Source organism: Manacus candei, unplaced genomic scaffold (genome assembly GCF_025592945.1).
Source record: "Manacus candei isolate 608988 ecotype Guabito, Panama unplaced genomic scaffold, ASM2559294v1 h1tg000014l, whole genome shotgun sequence".
NCBI classification, from domain to species: domain Eukaryota; kingdom Metazoa; phylum Chordata; class Aves; order Passeriformes; family Pipridae; genus Manacus; species Manacus candei.
This window is the reverse complement of record NW_026138062.1, coordinates 35609134-35628490: the sequence shown is the minus strand read 5'-3', so window position 1 is coordinate 35628490 and position 19357 is coordinate 35609134. Positions and strand designations below refer to the sequence as shown.

The 19357-nt window shown below is 35.0% G+C and overlaps 1 protein-coding gene across 4 annotated transcripts in view; it reads left to right on the top strand.

Annotated features, from left to right (window-relative positions):
* Window positions 1-19357, top strand: part of SGCG (sarcoglycan gamma) — a 104089-nt gene that overhangs the window by 37899 nt on the left and 46833 nt on the right. For 2 of the 4 annotated variants that reach the window (XM_051780905.1, XM_051780906.1), the window contains one exon: window positions 12113-12307. In XM_051780905.1, coding sequence (XP_051636865.1) covers window positions 12113-12307 — 195 coding nt within the window. Of the gene's footprint in view, window positions 1-12109; window positions 12308-19357 lie in introns of all 4 variants that reach the window. The other 2 variants (XM_051780903.1, XM_051780904.1) reach the window with 1 other exon arrangement.

Genomic DNA, 19357 nt, shown 5'->3' with positions numbered 1-19357 from the left:
TTTTGCAAAAAGCTTTCTCATAGCAGGACTTGCATTAGGAACAAGATTTCTACAAGATAAATTTTGGCCCTGCTAGGGGTAATCATTGCTCTGTGATCGGAAAGCTCGTCTATCAGACACATAGAAAATAAAAATATCTTTTTTACTTAAAAAAGTGTTTTTAAACAAAAATATATAGTTGCCTTTTTTTGTTTAAAAGTATCAGAAGTTATTTTTTGTCTAGTAAACATCCACACAAGATTATGACAGCAGAGATTCTTTCATGATTTATCTCCATCAGAGGGATTGCTTTTTCTTCACTTTTATAAAGAATTTCAAGTCTTTTGATGTGTTCAGCAACACCAATGAAGATTATTTTCCCATTCCTCCCCTGAGTTAGCTTTGCAATTCTGGCCTATGTGTCACACTTCTAAGTATATAAACAACCAGAAGAAGCATGACAAAAAAAATTTTTAAAAGTATGCCTGCCAGTGTTTTCAGATTTCTGGTGTTGTCTCCAGGGAAGGAAAATTGAGGGCTGCAAAAACAATTCTTATTTGTATTTAATGGCCCTTAAGAAATGGGCCATTTGTAAACGGAAACCTAATTTCTGCTGCAACTCAAACTGACAAACTACCAGATCCTGTTGTCTGCCAAGTTTAACTTTAGCATGTGTTAAAGTAAAATTTTATGGTTCTTTCTTTTCTTAGGATACTGTACATTGACAATAAAGGAGGGATGAAAAGTAACAGAGAGCATCCAAACATAAGTAACAGACCAAAACAAAACAAGTAATTGAGAGCAGCAATTTAAATGGCAATACAAACTTGAGATGTATCCATTTTGTCAAATACTCAAAAAAATTTTTCTTAATGTCCATGGCACACAGAGACATAGAAACCACTCTAAAAGAGACAAAATTCTGCTTAATCACCCAGGTTAGGGGTATTACTGCTGACCTGATATAATAAAAGGTTGAATGTGATGACTTAAAGGAGTTCTAAAATGTTCTTTCCAGATAAGCTGTGTGCTTAATAAATACTCCTAAAATAAATTAAAACTATATACCATGCAAAAGTGTATTGATTTATTCTTTGATCTATTCATCCAGATTTCCTATTTCTTAAAATTGTGACATTGTTTTTATTTCTCCTTTTATGAAGGAATATTTTTTCAATTGAAATTAGTGTGACTTTACTATGTTTATCTAGAGAAGACAGGGGGGTTTAACTATTATTAGAAATACTACAGTGATGCATATCAGAACTGGTTAGCTCCTTTGAAACGCTAAATTGCAGTCAAAACCACAGCAGATTCCGTTTGTCATTTGGAAAAATAAGTGAACTGAAGTTTAGAGGCAAAATAATTTTTGTGAAATCACATTTAATACAGATTACCTGTTCTTCAAGAAAAGATGTTATTGCAATACAAAATTACCAATATTTAATATTGGCAAAACTTAATCTAACATTTAACTTAGGTTCATTCTCTTTCCAACACAGAATAAGGTATTTGATTATGCATGTCAAGAATGTAAAATGTTACATTTGAAGTCAAAAATCCACATGTAAATCGTGCTTAGGTTCAGAGATAACTATATAAGAATGAAGGTGTTTGCCAAAAAGTAAGCTGAAAGCATCCCAGAAAATACTTAAGAGAACTATGTTGGAAGGACGGATCAGGATATATGCTCTCTATGAAAAAAAGTTTGAGAAGGCAAAAGTAACTCAGCATGGCAAATCAGCAGATTAAGGGAAACAATTAAAAGAATTTCCCAAATCTGAAGTTGTGTGCAAATTAACAAAACAGAAAAGGTCGTGAGCTCAGGCACGTTAAATCCAAAACCAGTACCACTGGGAAAAAATGTTTGAGGAACAGTGAACAACATGAATGATGAAAAGTCTTTTCTCAAACATGAGAATGGCCAATACCCACCAGCTAGTTTGTATGGTAAATGAGTAAGACTCTAAAAAGAGTGGTTGGAGACGGATATAAGGACTATGACAAATTATTTTTTTTGTGTTTTTCTTGAGTATGGAAGAAACTGGAGCACTTTCTGTGATATAACTCCACTTTATGATTACTTATCAAAGGATCTATTCCAGAATAAAAGGACTATAGAAGGAACTTATCTACAGAGGACGTGTAGATAATAGTAATATTCAAAATCAGAAGATGCTCAATAAAGACCTCTGAAAAGGAAAAACAAAACAGAAATTAAATAAATTAAATACTATTGGTGATAAAAGGCCAGCTCTAAAGGCTGGAGAATCCTAGATTAATTTAGATTGGAAGGAGCCTCTGGAAATCATCCAGAAGTCCCTCTTTCCGTATGTTCGATTAGGGAACTGTAGGAGACTTAGCAGGACAGCACTTCTCCTTTGGTCTTTCTCATAACCTCCTGAATGTCTTCATTTCTGTTTCAAAGCAAAACTGTATACTCAGCACTTTATACACAACACAAACCCTCTTCCTCCTTGCTTTACCAGCCTTTCTTTCCTTAGTGCACATATCCATCCATTGCAGCGTTCCAGTCATACAGCCTATCCACTATATTTTTGTAATTCCGGTGGGATTATTGGTCTGCAGTTGTGCATGAACTTCTGATTGCTCTTGTTTTCTGTGCAGTATTCATTCATGAACTGACACTGCAGATGGGCCACAGTTATGCTGTTTTTATAAGGAAAGGGAAAGAGCTTTCTCCATCAGTTGGTCATCTGGATGCTTCTTTGCTACCCCCAGTGGATTCACTTTCCTTAAGACTATAGCAACCCTCTCCTGGTGTACCTAATTTAATGCTTTTCTCCTTAAGTTAGCAATGATGCTCTTGCCCAGCTTGATCAGATGGATTCCGTCTCTTCTCAATAGTTCTCAATCCTTAAAAACTCTCCTGTGGTCATAAAAGCCAAAACTCTGTCTGTGACACCAGTTAAGTATTAGCTGTTAACATGCAGGATATGTCCATTCCTTTAAGAACTCCTTTTCTCTTTCCCTGGAAGAATTGAGGGGAAAATCAACTGGTCCTTAAAAGCTTTACCACTCCCTCCGATCTCTATAATCACTCTTCATTTGCTGAGCCATAGGAGTAACATTGCTACCCCTGTAATGAACAGCAGTCTCTGCAATATCCCATCTCTGATCACTCATCAGGCAGCAGAACTTCCAAGACATCAAAGTCAAGTCAGCAGATGGGTGCTGCTGTCTCTTGATAAAGGAACTCTCCAGTGATCATCACTTACCAGTTGCCTATGCAGGTTGCTTGTTTTTTGACTTTGCTGAAGGGTAGTTCAAGACTGAGTGATCAGAAGTGAAAATGGCAGATTAAATTCAAGCTAGGCAGATGTAGAGTTTTGAACATGGGGGAAAAAGCCTTCAGATGCAAAGTGATGGTATCTGAACTATTTACAACTTCATAGTGAGTTATGATGGATTATGCACTGACAACACAAGTTCAGTGCCCACTAGTTGTCGTAAAATGAAACATTCAGAATTCATGGGGAAGCAGTAGACTTCAACTCCATAATTTATCTGTTTTTTGAGTCCTGTATGCTGTTTTTGTTCCTCCCCCATATCTGAACTGACTAGATTAAGAGGAAGGTAGTAAGGTAGAGTTTTAATTATAGAGAACAGGCTTATTAGCACTACCAAGAAAGATGATTTTTTTTAACAATGGCATTTTCTGCATTCCTATTTCTCCTCATTCTTATTTCTGCTCATATATGAGAAAAAGTAATGTAAAAGCAATGGATAGTCATCCCTCTATAATTCATTCTAGTATTTGAAAGGTGCAGAACTGTTGCAATTCTTATAAACTAAAGTAATATACATATGTGAATTACTATGTTTAACTTTCAGGCTTCAGTTTGTGGATAAGGTATTCCTGAGGTACTGACTAAGGGAATCCTTCACTTAATTTCAAGCATACATTCCCAGAATAAGCAATAGGAGTTGCCTTTTCCTCTTACCCTGCTGTGTCACACCATTCTCTCACCATCTTTCTTTCTTCTGCAGCAGAAATCTTAATTCTTTCCTTGTGGACTTGTTCATCATTATGAGTAAGAGAGGGAAGAACATGCACCAAGTCAGGGAGTGAAGGCTGAAAATTACGGCATTGTCAGTCCTCAAGTGCTCACTGCTATCAGTATTTGCATGACTTCTGAACCCATTGTGTGTAGCTACTGTAGAGTGGAAAACCTGAAAGCAGTTTGAAGTTTGGGAGTTCACTGGAATTCACATTTTCAGTTGAGCTATTACTGTATGCTGAGCTAAGGAGTTTTTGAAGAAAATTTATTCCTAATAAAGTATGGTTACACCTTTATTTTGAATAAGTAACCAATTCTCATGTCAGTTAACCACACTTTGAACAGGGAATAGGACTAGATGATCTCCAGAGGTACCTTCCAACTTTCATGTTTTTTGATTCTGTGATTCTGTTCTGGGAAAATTGTTATATGATGAATCAGAGACTTATCTAGCATCACCTCATGAAGAACTGAAGCCAGTAACATGGGCACACCATCATTTCATAACAAACTCCTGTCTTCTGTCACTGTAGAGGATCAAAAATGCAGATTAAGCAGTCTCTTTCTACTTTCTCTGTTTATATTAGTTGAAAGCCTTAACTAAGACTTTAATGACTCATATTTTGAGTAATTTAATTTATACCTAGCCTAATTACAAACACTTTGTTAAAGGCACAATTAAAGAAAAAGAGGGGTCTAGTGGAATGAATCTACTCTGTCTTCTGCTTTAGAGAGAGAAACCTTAGAGGCAGAAGGCTCTGCAATGACTTCTGTTCTGATACTGACTGCAGTACATTATGTATCTGGTGCACTTGCAGTCCTTCAAGGAAAAAATAAATACCTTGAAGAGCAACTTCTATGGGGGAAAAATGTATTAGACTTCAGGGGGCAAAATTTATTTCACAATCAGGTTCATCAAAGCAAATTGGTCACTATTGCAGTTTTATCACCTACTCAAGGCCCCTACTCAAAGGGCTTGGGGAATAAAAACTTCATAACTAAGAAGAGATTAATTATCTGGTGTAGGTTTAACATTTTAAAATGTCTTTGTGGTAATATACTCTGTTGCAAAACAATGAATGACATTCAACAGGAGAAGACAGTGTTTTGCACACTGAAACTATGGAATTTCATTACACAAAGAACAGTAAATAAGGAAACACATAAATGACCTTGACACCATTAATGGATCTTAGTCTTTCATTGTTAAGTGAAAACAATGGCTGTACAGACTACTCTTTTCTCTCTTCTTAAAGGATAATTTCAAAAATCTTGTAACAGTAATAAGAGCTCCATGATGTCTAACCAGTAGCCTCACCAACATTGTGATCCAATCAGTTCTACATCAGCTATTCTAAGTTCTTTGTGTTCATGAAAACACTGTTTGTTTTACAAGACAGAGTAACAAATATGTTGGAAATCTGAGGAAAGTAATTGTGAGATTTTAATTTTTCTTTTACATTGCAGTACTCAAGGAAACTTATCTGTAATGGTGACTGAATTTCAGAGGGAGAAGACTCACTTTTTTTTTTTTTAATGCAAACACTTTCAGGCATTTTTTATGAAAGACGTGGGATTTCTCATACCAGCAACTAGCTACTTCTTAAAATATTAGTAAAGTACACAAAAATTAGAAATAATTTGCAAAAAAATCTGTCTAATATTTTTACTTGGTCTTCTGATTCTGGTGGGAGTAATTTATTTTTTATTCGACCTGATTAATGTTTTGGGAATATGTTAAAGAGGAAAATATAAGAGATAAAAAACAAAGTTTAAAAAACATTTTTACTGTAAATGAGATTAAAAAATAAACAGATATTAGACAAATAATAATTTTAATATAGCATATTAAATTTATATTATTAATATAATAATATTGATATAATTGTTATATAATTGTTTTATATAGTTATATAATATTAATATAATATATAAATAATCCTATGCTGTCCGTGACTACCTCTCAGCTGTTGCAGTGGCACTTAAAATGTGCAAAGCTGTTTGTTGTGACTATGTGATAGTTATTATGTAAATGTGCACTGCAGGGTATACAAACAGTTAACTAGGCCATATGAATTTCTTTGCTGTTTTCCTCAAGTTATGCTGCAGGGACCCAGCTCTTTTTAGCTGATGACACTAGTTTACAATTCAAACTGTAATATTCCATATAATACAAAAATTTCAGCAAAGCAAGGTTGGGCAAAATGAAGTACAATACGATGGAATGAGAGAGGGTTGAAAGGAATTGGAAAATTTTCGTCTAGTCATGAGAGTCTGAGTTTTCCCTGCCTTTCTGTTTTTGTCTTGAAAGCTTTTCCATTTGGATTCCAAAGGTTTTCCATCTTTTTCTTTGAACAATGGGATTGCTCCAACTGTATTTCATCTGTCAGGAAAATACTCCAATTGCACCTCTTTTCTGTTGGTTAATCACTTGACTGATTCCCCAAAGACAAAAGTGTGCGTGCCTGAATGCCCCCAAAATGTGAAGTCTTAGTGTACTTCTGATGTTCATACTATATAATAATACCATTAATGAACACAATGTTCCATGAAGATACCATATGCAGATCGTAAAAGGAGTTCTCACTTGGCTGAGTTGACAGATTAATTTCAGTTTACAGTTTGTTTATAATGGCACAAGAACTAAGTTTTAATGTTTAAAATGGTCTTTCTACTGCTCTGTTTTATTTTAGCTCTATCACCTCTTTCACTGTGAATTTTCTTGCATGTGAATAAATATATTTCATGTAAGGAGAGAAGAGTAGAAACACTGACGACTGTTCAGAAGAACATATGTAGTATGAGCACCAGTAGTGCAAATTTCTCCATGAAATCTCACCAGCTCTTCTTAGTTCTGATTTGAAAAGGTTCTATTGAGCACTAAGGTTTGTGTCTCTTTGATGAAAATCCCAACACAGTTGGAAACAGTCCAAAAATATAAAATGCTAATAATTATTTAATCATTAATGGTATAACAGATAGTTATTAGGATTAACCAACTAAGTAGTTTTATATTTAAATTATGTTTTCTAATCTAGTATTATTATTAGATTAGAAATATGACAAAATGACAAAGTATTTGAGCAATACAGTTCTGAACTGTGTATTAAGGAGAATTTTATTAAAGTTCATGAAAATAATATAACAATTTATGAACAAAAATGGTGAAAACATATTTTTACAGTTGAATTAAACTGAGATTGCTTATTTTAATTGAAATAGTATTCGGTCTTCAGTATTTCCTACAAATAAGTCATTCCTGAAAATGTGATTAACAAGCTTCTACTCAGGCCTGCTTTCCCAAACAGGCTTACAGATAAGTTTGCAAATTCCTTTTTCAAAACAAAGCTGTCTTAAATGAATATTCCAGAGCTGTCAGAATAGCTGTTTGAACTTGATGCCCGACCTAAGCTACGTCCAACAGTAACATCATTGATGGGCAGTTTTTCAATATCTCAGTATTAATAAAAAAAAAATCTCCTGGACCTCTAATTCATGCAAATGACACAGGCCAGTTTCTAAGTCTTGCATGAAAAAGGGTGGAATAGAGCTGAGGAAATGTACTATCATGGCTACATACTTTTAGAGGGCAGCTTTAATAGCACAATGTAAAGAACATACAGCTCTTTCATCAGTGGCTTATATGTATTACTGTAGGCATGAATTTCGTGCCTTACATACAATACATACAAGTAATACCTGAACACATGAGAAATCTCACGTGGTCTCAACACCTACAGTGTTTTATCTGTCATTTAAAATCTTTAACAAATCTTTTGACAGCTGATTAGCATTCAGTATCTGGTTTAAATCAGCAAAGAGGCAAGAAGTAATTGGATTTAAATGGATTCCAGTAAAATTGATTATGACAATTAGAAAATACTTTTAAATAGTAAACTATCATGATAGAACTCAATTCCATGAATTATGGCCAAATATACAAAAATACATAAGAAATATGCAAGTAATCGACCTTAATCTTATTTGACTTCTGATTGTGGGGGCTCTTGAACAGGAACACCAAGAAATTCCTCTTCCAATGAAGTAGCAGACTTTTGTTTATTGTGGTACTGCTAGCCTTATGCAAATAAGATGTTTTCATGGCCCATTTGAAAGGTGTAAGAATTTTCATTCTGAAACTAAATTGCTATTTTATCTTTACTGTAAGTTTTCAGTACTGTTCTTACTCTTAGTCACTGTGGGCTGCTTCCTTGTAAAATAATCTAAAGGTAACAGTTACCAAAGTCATTGTTCATACTGCAGATTTCTTGCTTCTTCAACTAACTTGTGTACATCCAGGTGTCTAAGTAGCCACTTCCTTCTTGGCATCTGTTTACTTTGCTCCTGCACAACCAACTTACAGTTTCATGGTTTTTCCATTTACAAATCACATTTTTCATCACAGTGCTAAATATCTGTTGTTTTTGTTCTGAGAGTCTATCTTGAATCCTGGCAGACTTCACAAGCCAACTATGAGATCTGACTATCTAAGGCTTTCCTTTCAGCTCAGCTTTGTAAAACATCCCAAACATATAAAATTATTTCTCTCTGACTTCTCCAGACAGGTCTGAGATTATTTTTCCTGTGTGATTTCAGCTCATGAACATGTAAGTCAGTAATGTGGAAAGCTGATTCTCCCAAAAGAAGCAGTCCAACAGCATCAATTCTTATAGGATTTCTGCTGTAATTACTTGTTACTGGGCCACTAATTCTCTTAAAAATCATGAAATATTATATTAAGGAGAAAAGCTTAATCCTTTTCAAAGCATTCAGTTGTCTAGGCCAGCATTGCCCATTTACTAGGACCAAAGCAATTTTTGGCAGTATTAATAATGCTCAGGAACAGCAGAACTGTTTTCTGTTAGGAAAAAATAATTCATGCAGGGAACGATGCTGTGCTGGGAGATGTCCCCTGTGGAATTTCTCAAGGGCTGAAGACAATTGCAAAACTCATAGGCTTTTTGGTAAAATGTGTAATGGATTTTGACCTCACCTCATTAAGCAGCAGTGCATTATGTTTAAAACCCTCAACTCACAAAATAAACATTTTACAACAGTGTAAAAATGGAACAGAGAAGAACAGGAATCCTATCTTATTGTTAAATTACATGCTTCTGGAAATCATTCTGATTGAAATGTCTAAAACATGCAGGTATATACATATGACAAAGTCATCCCATGCTTGCTTTCTTTCTGTTTTGATGAAGAGAAGTTAAACCCATCGAAGGTGCAGTTCATTGCATGTCTAAAATTCACCTCTAAAATAAGTCAGACAAATAATTCCCAGCAGGTTTATCTATCTCCATTGACCATAAAGGGAGTCCCCAGGTTGACTGGCTCAGATATTCAATGCTGAATTGTGAGATGAATTCCAGTGTTAGAGACCATTGTGATGAGGCTGCATAAAACTGGAAGACGTGAAAATAAATTGGCAAATTCTTTGGCAAATGGTGCTTCTACTGCAAAATTTACCTTGAAGATGTAAGAAACAGCAACACAAGGAAGAGGCAAAGCAGTCTGTCTTGTGATGAGGGCTTCTCTTACTACAGAAATTTCTGTAGCTGTCATCTATCTTATTTTTTGTTCAACTGACACTTAACAAGTATGTGTAGTGAAGAAAACAGTAAGAAGCTGGGTACCCTGTATTAGGGTGTATGTAATTTGTCATGGTTTAGGAATGGCATTCTCCAGTTTAGTGTTCCCACTGATACACTCCAAACCACGCACTGCTTGCTCACTCCCTCTCCTCCTCCCCTTGCAGCAGGCTGGAGAGGAGAACTGGAGGTACAAAAGGTAAAAATCATGAATTGAGATAAGAACAATTTACTAGAAACAAGAATGAGACAAGAAACTAACAGTAACAGCAATAATACTAGTAACAGTGTACAAGAAAGGTGAACGATCCACATGCAAGTGCTCACCACGGGGAAACCAGCAATACCCTGTGCCCAGCATGCGCAGCATGACCCTGTCTCCCCTCCTTGCCACCACTGGCAATGATGTGAGGTGGTATAGAATAACCTCAGGGTCCTAACCATGCCCCTCCTGGATACTGCAAAAATTGGCCAGAACCAGGACATAGTTGTACTATACGTGAGCAAGAACTGCACAGGTTATTTCTCAAAGTATATCTCTTGGTGTTACCAGGTAACAGTTAAGTTATGTGTTGAGAAGAGGTCTGTGTGGAAGTAAGAGTAAAGGTTTGTCTAAGCATTGTATGTATAAATATCCCAATATGTCATGGAAGAGCATGGTAACGGAGGTTTAAGAAAAGGGTCAACTTCTATGTGAGTAATATGGTTTATGATACAACAATTACATGGAAAACAAAAAAAAATAGTATCATCTCAAGTTTATGCTGTATTCTGTAATAAGTACTATGTGCTTCAGTAATACCCAGAGCTGAAATACAAAATCTGTTTTAAACAAACACAGTTCAAGTGGTGAATATTAAGTAACATCTTGTAAAACTACAATGTTTTGCAGTAATATTAAGCCAAGTTATTTCAGAACTTATGATTCTTCACTATTAAATCATTATACTGTTTTCAGCAATGAAAAGATTTATATAGACAGTCCATGAGCAACTGAGACTGGTAACAGAAAAAAATTAATTACAATATCTGGTACATTATTGTACCATAATGCCTGTAGCAAAGTTTCATTATGAACTGCCAATGATTTTGTCTAGTTTTTGGATGCAAATAAACAGCAAATTAAATTATTTTTTTTTAGTGGAAGTGCAGAAATAAGATGACTACTGCAGATATATATAAAGAGATAATACATGAACTGTTCAATTGTAAACTTACATTGCAATCTCTGTCTTGCTAGGAAGCTACAGGAACAAAAGATGACAGGGTTAGAACTGAGAACCACAAGCTTGTTACAGATACAGAATGGCTCTGCAGAAAACTTGAAAAGAGCTTCTGTAACTTTACTTAAAGTAATTCAGCAGCAGAGAAAGGATGTAATTTGATCATATTTTGAAAGTTGTGTGAGCAGAGCATGGTGATCTCATTGATAGGAGAAAATTCAGACTTGAGAGGAGACCTTGTATGAAACCTTTCTGAAGGCACTTTCATTTGGGAGCATTTTATTGTAGTAAAGTGGACCAGGTTTTGGATGTAAGATGCCTGTGGACATACCTGGCTCATGAGAAGGGTTTGATCTTACAGTACCTATGTTCTTTTTGACATCCATGACTGGATTGGGCTTTTTTTTGCTTTCTATCAGTGTGAATTAGCAGATATTGCCCAGTGTTTTTCTTGATAAGCAGCTTCAGCTGCTGAGTTTTTATTCTTTTGGCTGAAACCATAAGCTTTAATGAATGTTTTGAATTGTTGGTGATCTCTGTACTGTAAAGGTGGAACTTAGTAAATATACTCATGTTTTAAGAAAATGCAATCTTTTAAGATTCCTTTAAATTCAAAGAATGCTTCTTTAAGAACTATAGTATAAAGTGAAGTTGTTTAAATCCAGTAAGTAATGTTTTTATTGTTGATATATCTTAAAATAAGAATATCTGCTGAATTGAGAAATCATTATTTCTTGTACATTGCTAAGAACCATTTCATTTCTTTACATGCATATTCTGAAGCTTAATATATACTGGCATTCTAACTGATACACAGTTAAGTTTGGCAACACAGAGAATGCATTTTATTAGAGTCAAGGATAGAGTACGGAGAATTCTTTTTGAACATGTGTTTCCAAGGTACTGTTACCACTTGTAACTATTTTTACAGTAATATTGTTCTGTGAGCCACAGATTATGATACGATCCCATGAAATATTTTGTGATGGAAGAATTAGAATATTATGACAAATGGGAGGAAAGTGTTGCCATTCTTCATAGGATTTAAGCCTCCTGAAAACAGCAGTTGATGCAGTTAATATATTAAAACATCAGGTTGTGTGTACCAAAAAACCAAGATGTAAGTTGAGTGGAACATGATGAAAATGCTTTCCGGGTAAAACTTCATACGAGTTTCCAGTTTCTAGTAACTTGCTATTTACAATTATATCTTCATATTTCCTTGGAGTATTATACAAATATTTTCATTTAAATCAAGAAACTAAGCAGTCCTTTTTTTTCCTTTACATAGCAAATGGTACGTGAACAATACACTACGACAACACCAGGCACTAGCCTAGAGAGGCCGAAGAATGAATATGTCTACAAAATTGGAATTTATGGCTGGAGAAAGCGTTGCCTCTACCTATTTGTTCTCCTCCTGCTTATCATCCTAGTTGTGAATTTTTCTTTGACAATTTGGATTCTTAAAGTGATGTGGTTTTCCCCAGTAAGTGTCCTTTTTAATTTTCCATTATTCTCATTTTCTCTTCCTTTCCCTGCCTCACCTATTTTGTATGTACATCAGCTTCTCTGTATGTAATAGATGTTTCTTTTTTCTTTCTTCTCAACTGTGATTTGTACTTTGTATTTCAGAAATATCTATCTTTGAACAAATTTCCTCATATGTAATTTCTGTACTGACAATAATTTTTGAAATACTGAGGTTGTTGATACCTTATATTGCAATGAATTCTAACCATTCTATGAGAATGTGTTTTACTGCTGTCTAATAGTCTCTGCTTAGTTGATATTTTATAAACGTGTTTGCTGTAATTTTATCTCATACAGAATTCCTTAGTGTTAAAATATTGCAGACAGTTTATGGTTATTTAGCTTCTCCTATTTATCAGCATCTAAAATTTAACAATTTATTTGCTCAGTTAATTACAACTCAGAAGTAATTATCACTACATCACACTTAAAGCTAAGCAGCTATATAATTCGGAAATAAATTTCATAGCTTTCCACTGTCATATAATATAATTTTGCATGTAGTAGGTTAAAGGATAAGTTTTAGAAGTCTGCAAAATATGGCTTTAGTTATGCAATAAAATGCATCAGTGAATATTGAAGCTAAGCTAATTTGTTCCGAACATGCAGCTGTGATACATAGATGATTTGAGTAGACTTGTTACAAGAAAAACAATAATAACAAATTTCTACATTCTGCCCTGGCTATTGAAGAAACTAGCTAAAGTTTCCATTATCTATTGTTATTACACTTCTGTCACTAAATGAAGACCAGTTCTAAGGAAATAACTAAGTTTCAGGTAAATATCAACTATAAATACTTTTGTGCAAAGTACATGTGTATGTCACAATCCTCAGAAAAAGTACATGACACCATTACAAACGTCACTGAGAACTTTTTACTGAGTATTGTTTTAATAACTACATCTGTCAATACAAGAATTAACTCTGAAGGTACCCAGACAATCATAGAGAAGCACTGCTAGCTGCTAAGAGTGTAGATGTTATCTGCATGTTCCAAGTCTAGAAGTATAATTAGGAAAACACTTTTTCAGTATTGTGCTTTAATGATTGATCAACCTGGTTCTATAGCACAGCCCTTTCATTAGCCTACTCAAAGTTGACCAACTTATTTTGACATTGAAGTTTCTTTTATAGTATGAAAATTGTTCTCTTTTTCTGTAAAGCATCCTTAAATCTTTCATTAAATAATAACTTGCAGTATACAAAAATAACATGCTATGTCTATATCCAAATTAAAATAATGATGAAATTATAAACAGAGCTTCAACAAGCTCTGGCCTAGAATTAATCTATGCACACATGTCCCATCTGAAACCCAAAAAAATCAGACAGTTTGATAAATACTAGCCAAGAAGCTAAGCTGATAAAGGAGAACATGAACCAGACACAGATATGCTGCAAGAGGAATAGATTTTGATCTCCTTGGAGATCTTCCATTTGGAAGAATGATAAAAGACAGAAAATTTTCTAAGCCCCATTGTTTGAGAAGCCTTCAGCATTAAATGAAGATAAGTTGAAGAGAAATTCATTCCATTTCATAAAATCTAGACTAAAAGAGAACAACCTGAACAGAGAATATATTCTTTTTCTCATACTGCCCCAATTACAAAACATGTGAGCATCTCCAGATTGCGCACATTGATTCACAGGTATCAGATATCTCTCATTCTTCTTTTCCTTTTCTCTCTCGGAGTTCAGGGGGACAGAGTCTCAAGTTTTTTTGTGCAAGTGAGAGAAGAAACCTGTGAATTCATTATATTCAGTTGTTTCAGAGAAAAAAGAATCAAATAATTATACCTTGAACTTGTTGAATTTTGCTGTAATGGAAATTCCACATTCTGTTCTTAACATAATGAAGCTTTCTGAGAACTAAAGGGGACTGCTAGCTGTGAAAGTTTAGAAACTGAGAATGATAAGGGATTTAGGGCTACAACAAGGTAAGGATGTCAGAAGTCCTGTGGAAAATTCTGAAGGGTCCGGTAAGTCTGAAAGAGGGGAACTTTAATGTCTCTCATGTCTGCTGAAAGGACAAGCATGGCAGGATCGAAACAGTGAAGATTTCTAGAAGGTGTCAGTAGTAGTTTCTCGATAGGACAGTTAAAGGTGGCACACAGCTGGCTCTGCTACTTGTGGGATCCCATGGGACCCAGATCTCCTAAGTTAATCAGAAAAACTTGATGAAATTTAAGGACAATATCTTCCAAATGTATGAATGACCTGTCCTGATATTCAGGAAGATAAGTAGCCTGGCTTAGATAGGCAGGTTACTTGTGATGGGGCTTCAATGCAAAAAGCAGTATTAGAGAATATTCTGAGTTGGAAGGGAAGCACCATAGAGTTCAACTCGAGTGAATGGCCTGTAGAGGGATTGACCCCACAACCTTGGTGTTATTAGCATCATGCTCTAACCAGCTGAGCTGATCTCAGGGTATAGAAGAGTTGGAAGCAAAGACAGTCTACAAAGAAGAAATTTAGAAACATTGTCTGGGCCAGGAAATGTGTCAGGCCTCTGTCCAGGAAAGCCAAAACTCAGCCTCAGTTAAGAATTACAAAGAGCAAATGGCAAGAAGGTGGTCTGCGTCCACAGGTGCAGAGAGAACTGTCTGATTCTGTTGCAAAGTCACCCTCTGCAATGTTTGACAGGTTTTGGAGACTGGGGAAATCCTCGATGACTGGGGGTGTGCTAGTGTTGCACTTGTGTTCAAAAAGGGAGGCCATGGATTTACTAAGGGTGAATGATGCCTGACCAATGTGATTACCTTCTATGATAAAATGTCTGAAGTTAGGGAGGGCATGAGATATCATTTACCCTGATTTCACCAAGGGTTTTGACTCTCTCTCTCACAATATCCTTGAACCCTAGTTAGGAGATTACAGCCATGAAAAGTGGACAAACAGCTAAGTATAAAAAATAAACTGCTTGGATAGTCAGGCTTGGAAGGTAGATAGTAATGTATTGTAGTCTACATGGAGGCCAGTAATAAGCACTGCAGTTGTCTTGTCACTGGTCCTTTTCAACAACTTTATCAATTACTTGGAAGAGGTGACAGAATGCTTGCTCACTAAGTTTTCAGATTATACCAATTTGGGTGTACCATTCAATACTTTCAAGGCTCAGGCTGCTATTCAGAGCAGCTTAGACAGGCTGGAGGTATGCTAGTCCTAGTCCAGGATTGTCTAGTGCTCTAAAACTCAGGTGTGAAAAATGCACCCAGGCAGACGATTACCACTTCTGATGCTCTAGCAAATCTTATTCAGAAACCCCTGATTAATTCAGTTGTTATATTATTTAGGTTCTTCTACATTATCATAACACCAGGAACAGTTGTGTGTCAAAGATTATTCCTAACATGTCTTATCCTCTGATGGAGAAACCCGTGCTTTCCATGGATTTTAGTAGATGCCCTAGCTGTCATAGTCTCCTGGAATAAGAAAGGTACTTGTACTCTTTTATGTTGATAAGGACAGATAGTAATGCAACTAGAGTATTCCCCAGGGTAACTAGTTGCCTTCCTTCAGCGTGGAGCTTGGCACATAGCACCAGCTTTTCTCTGGCAAAAACTTTAAGCACAGTGTAAGAGAAGTAAACAGGTTTTGATAGTTTTAGATGCACTGTCAGTCAAATATGATTTGAATTTGCACTCAATCCCAAGTTTTCCTGCCATCCATGTTAAACCTTACTTGGGTTTGAGTCACTAACAAGAAGAAAGTCAAGTCCCAATACTAAGCCTTAGAACACCACAAGCCATCAGGACAGGAATTAACTAGGTATATGGAGGGACAAGCACACAATATCCAGTCCATCAGTGCATATTCTAAGCATGGCTTTTCCTGAGAACAGGACAAATGTTGAACCTGCTCTTGTGTCTGCACTTCAGCGGGACATAGAGACATAGGCTACAAGAATTGGGAGGGTCTCTGCACATTTAAGCTAGAGCATGGACTTCACTTTTATGCACATAAATGTCTGGCACTGGAGTAAAAAGGAAAATTGCTACAGTTAAACAAAAAATTACAGGGTTTTCTAAATATTATTCACAGGTGGTTTCTTCTTGTAGCTTACTTGTAATTAGTGAGTCTTCTACCTGTGTAGCTATTCCCAGAAATAGCACCTTTTAATCTTTTTGGTTTCTGATAAGCAATTAACAATGAATATAGACAAAGTATTAAAAATTATTTTTTAATTATTTTCCAAAGTTTTCTGTAAGGCAATAACAATTTCTTGATATTTCAGCAATAACAATTTGTTAATATTTCATTTAATAAGAAATGTTGAAAAGGAAACTATGTATAATCTTGCTTGTATAATATATACATATTGGTTGGCTGATAATGATGCTGGACTAAATCTACAAATACCATATGTATTTTGAAATAAAATAACTGATTTTATAATCAAATACTTGTGTAAACAAGTATTTAAACAATTGACAAATTCAGGCAACAAAGACGGAGGGAATTACTTAAAGAAATATAAAATACGAAACTAGGAATGTGATTAATTAAGAAAGCAAAATTTTAACAGGTAACACTTTCTGACAGTGAGACTTACTACACTGTGTAATATCATGCCTTATTACATTGGAGATGTTCAATTGTTTGAAACATTTAAAATCAGACCAGACAGCAATGAAAATGTAAAGTAGAGAACACTTATTCACAACAAGAGTTCTCCTTCACTACAAAGACATATACTAGTGAACTTGTACAGCTTTTCCATGCATTTTTTGATTAACAGTGGATGCTCCATGGAATTAGTTGCCATTTTGAGAATGTTACATTATTTTAATGCTCAAATGAAATAAATTATTTAATTATTCACAAATTCTCATCCTAATTCATCGTGTCAGAACATAAATATTCCATAGTTTCTACCCTGAATAATTCTGAACAGCTCTATTTTGCTATTTTTCTATTAAATTAAAAACAATTTGCCTACAGTCTTTACCATTGTCTCTATCAGATAGTGAATATGTAAATACTTTGTGCAAAGATTAATAGTTGAATAGAAAGATATTGAGACACTTACTGCAGAAAAGCTGTTACCAAAGAAAGTAAGGCTTCTCAGTAGTGATACCTGTTTACATATATATAGAATGTATTTTCTTAAAGCATTTGATTAATCTGAATTATATTATGAATCAAATTATGTGTATGTAAGAGTGTGGAAGAACACTTGTTTAAAATGTATTGTTGGAATAATTTATAATATTGATAAAGAGTTATAAAAAATCTGAGTACAGTGCAAGTTTAACAACTTGATTTAAGGATATCCTTTTGACAACCTTTACAAATCAAAGGAAAATTTTAATTCCATTTCTTTAGCTAAGTTGCATAATTACAAATGTTAATATAATAAAATTAATTAGCCAACTTACAAAAACTTAATTCCTGAATAAATATATATAGCAGTGGGAGTAGCAGTCTATTTTTAAGTCTGTTTTTCTAACACAGGAGATGTAATGCCAGATGTAATAGCATTTTTAGTATCTGATTATTATCCAGCTTTTAAATATCTGGGCAGTATAGAACCAAACACAGAATTTGGTCCTTGCTAAACAAGGAAATTGAGGTGGAACTGAATCTGTTTTGAGAAGATACTTTTTCCTCTTGAGTAACACCTGTTTTAATTAATACCTTTCTTTATGTAAGGAACTTTGTTATTCTGTATATCAGGACAAAGAGGACCTGAAAATGTGTTGAAAGTATGCATCTTAAGTATTAATCCTATTTTATGACAGAAATCTTGTAAAAAATAAGCAACTCTCAATGGTATGGTGAATTTGCATAATTCATAGCTGTTTTCTTACAAAACTGTTGAGTACAAAGTGACCATCTACTTTTCTAGATCATGAAATATTATCAACCCACTTTTTAGTCTCATCTATAAAGGATGTTTAGTCTATATCCAGCCCTAAAACTTGTGAGACAAGTTCTATACCGGGAGTGCTTGCTCTGATTTTGACCACTGTATTTTTTGTCAAAGATTCCACTGTCGTCTAAGCAGATGAGTATGAGAACCTTCTCCGTCTGAGCCCAGCAAGTAGAGTCCTTGCAACAGAAAATGAGATGAGGCTATTATTATACCAAGCACGTACTTAGCTCCAAAATTGATATTGTAAGTCAAACAGAGAGTGTCATCAGATTCATTACCAGTCCTGTTTTGCTGATTGCTCTTTAACAATCTCTACCCATAGTCCTATTATCTCAATGAAACAGTACACTCTTGTTTGCAAAGCAAGTTCTCGAAATAGCAATTGCTGCAAGAAGTACTGCAGTGAAAGCTGGATCTATAAAGCCATTAATTGAACTAGCTTTGGGGCACAACAATTGATGTCTTGGCCTGAACTTGCCAAGGGCTTTCCCTGGTCTGACCTAGAAGTAGGATGTAAATAACCTATAAGAAAAGGTATTAACTGAGTGGAAATGCTGCATCCTCTGTACTCTGAAGTTAATATCATTATCAGTTCCATTCAACCACTACAGCATGTGAGGACTTTTAATATCTGGAAAAGTTGAATATTCAGGGAGCAGATACTGCAAATCAAACATGCTATTAACTCCTCAGACAGAAGCTACTTGATTTGAATTGAATGTGTGTTAAAGCTAATGTTTGAATCAACTTTGTGAATTTTTTGTTGTAACCATGCTAACACATGTGTTGGTCTGTCTTTCCAATATTTGATTTCTCCCCCGAAGAAGAAAATACATATCTTCCTGTGCAGCTATTAGCTGATACATGACCAGAAGTTTAATTTCTCTTGTCTAGAGGAGTCTGAGGACTGCATTTGAGTCTAATGCTGGGAAGGTGCCAAAATGATGATATGATATGGCATGATATGACATATGATATGAAGAGTGGCTGCCTACATATAGTGAGCCCATGTGTGTATCAGTTTCTGTGTTGGTAGGAAAATACAATTTACAGTTATTGATTGAATGTAGGTGACACTAGAAATAGTCATTGTAAACTGAATCAATGCCCCCCATGCCTCATGCTCAT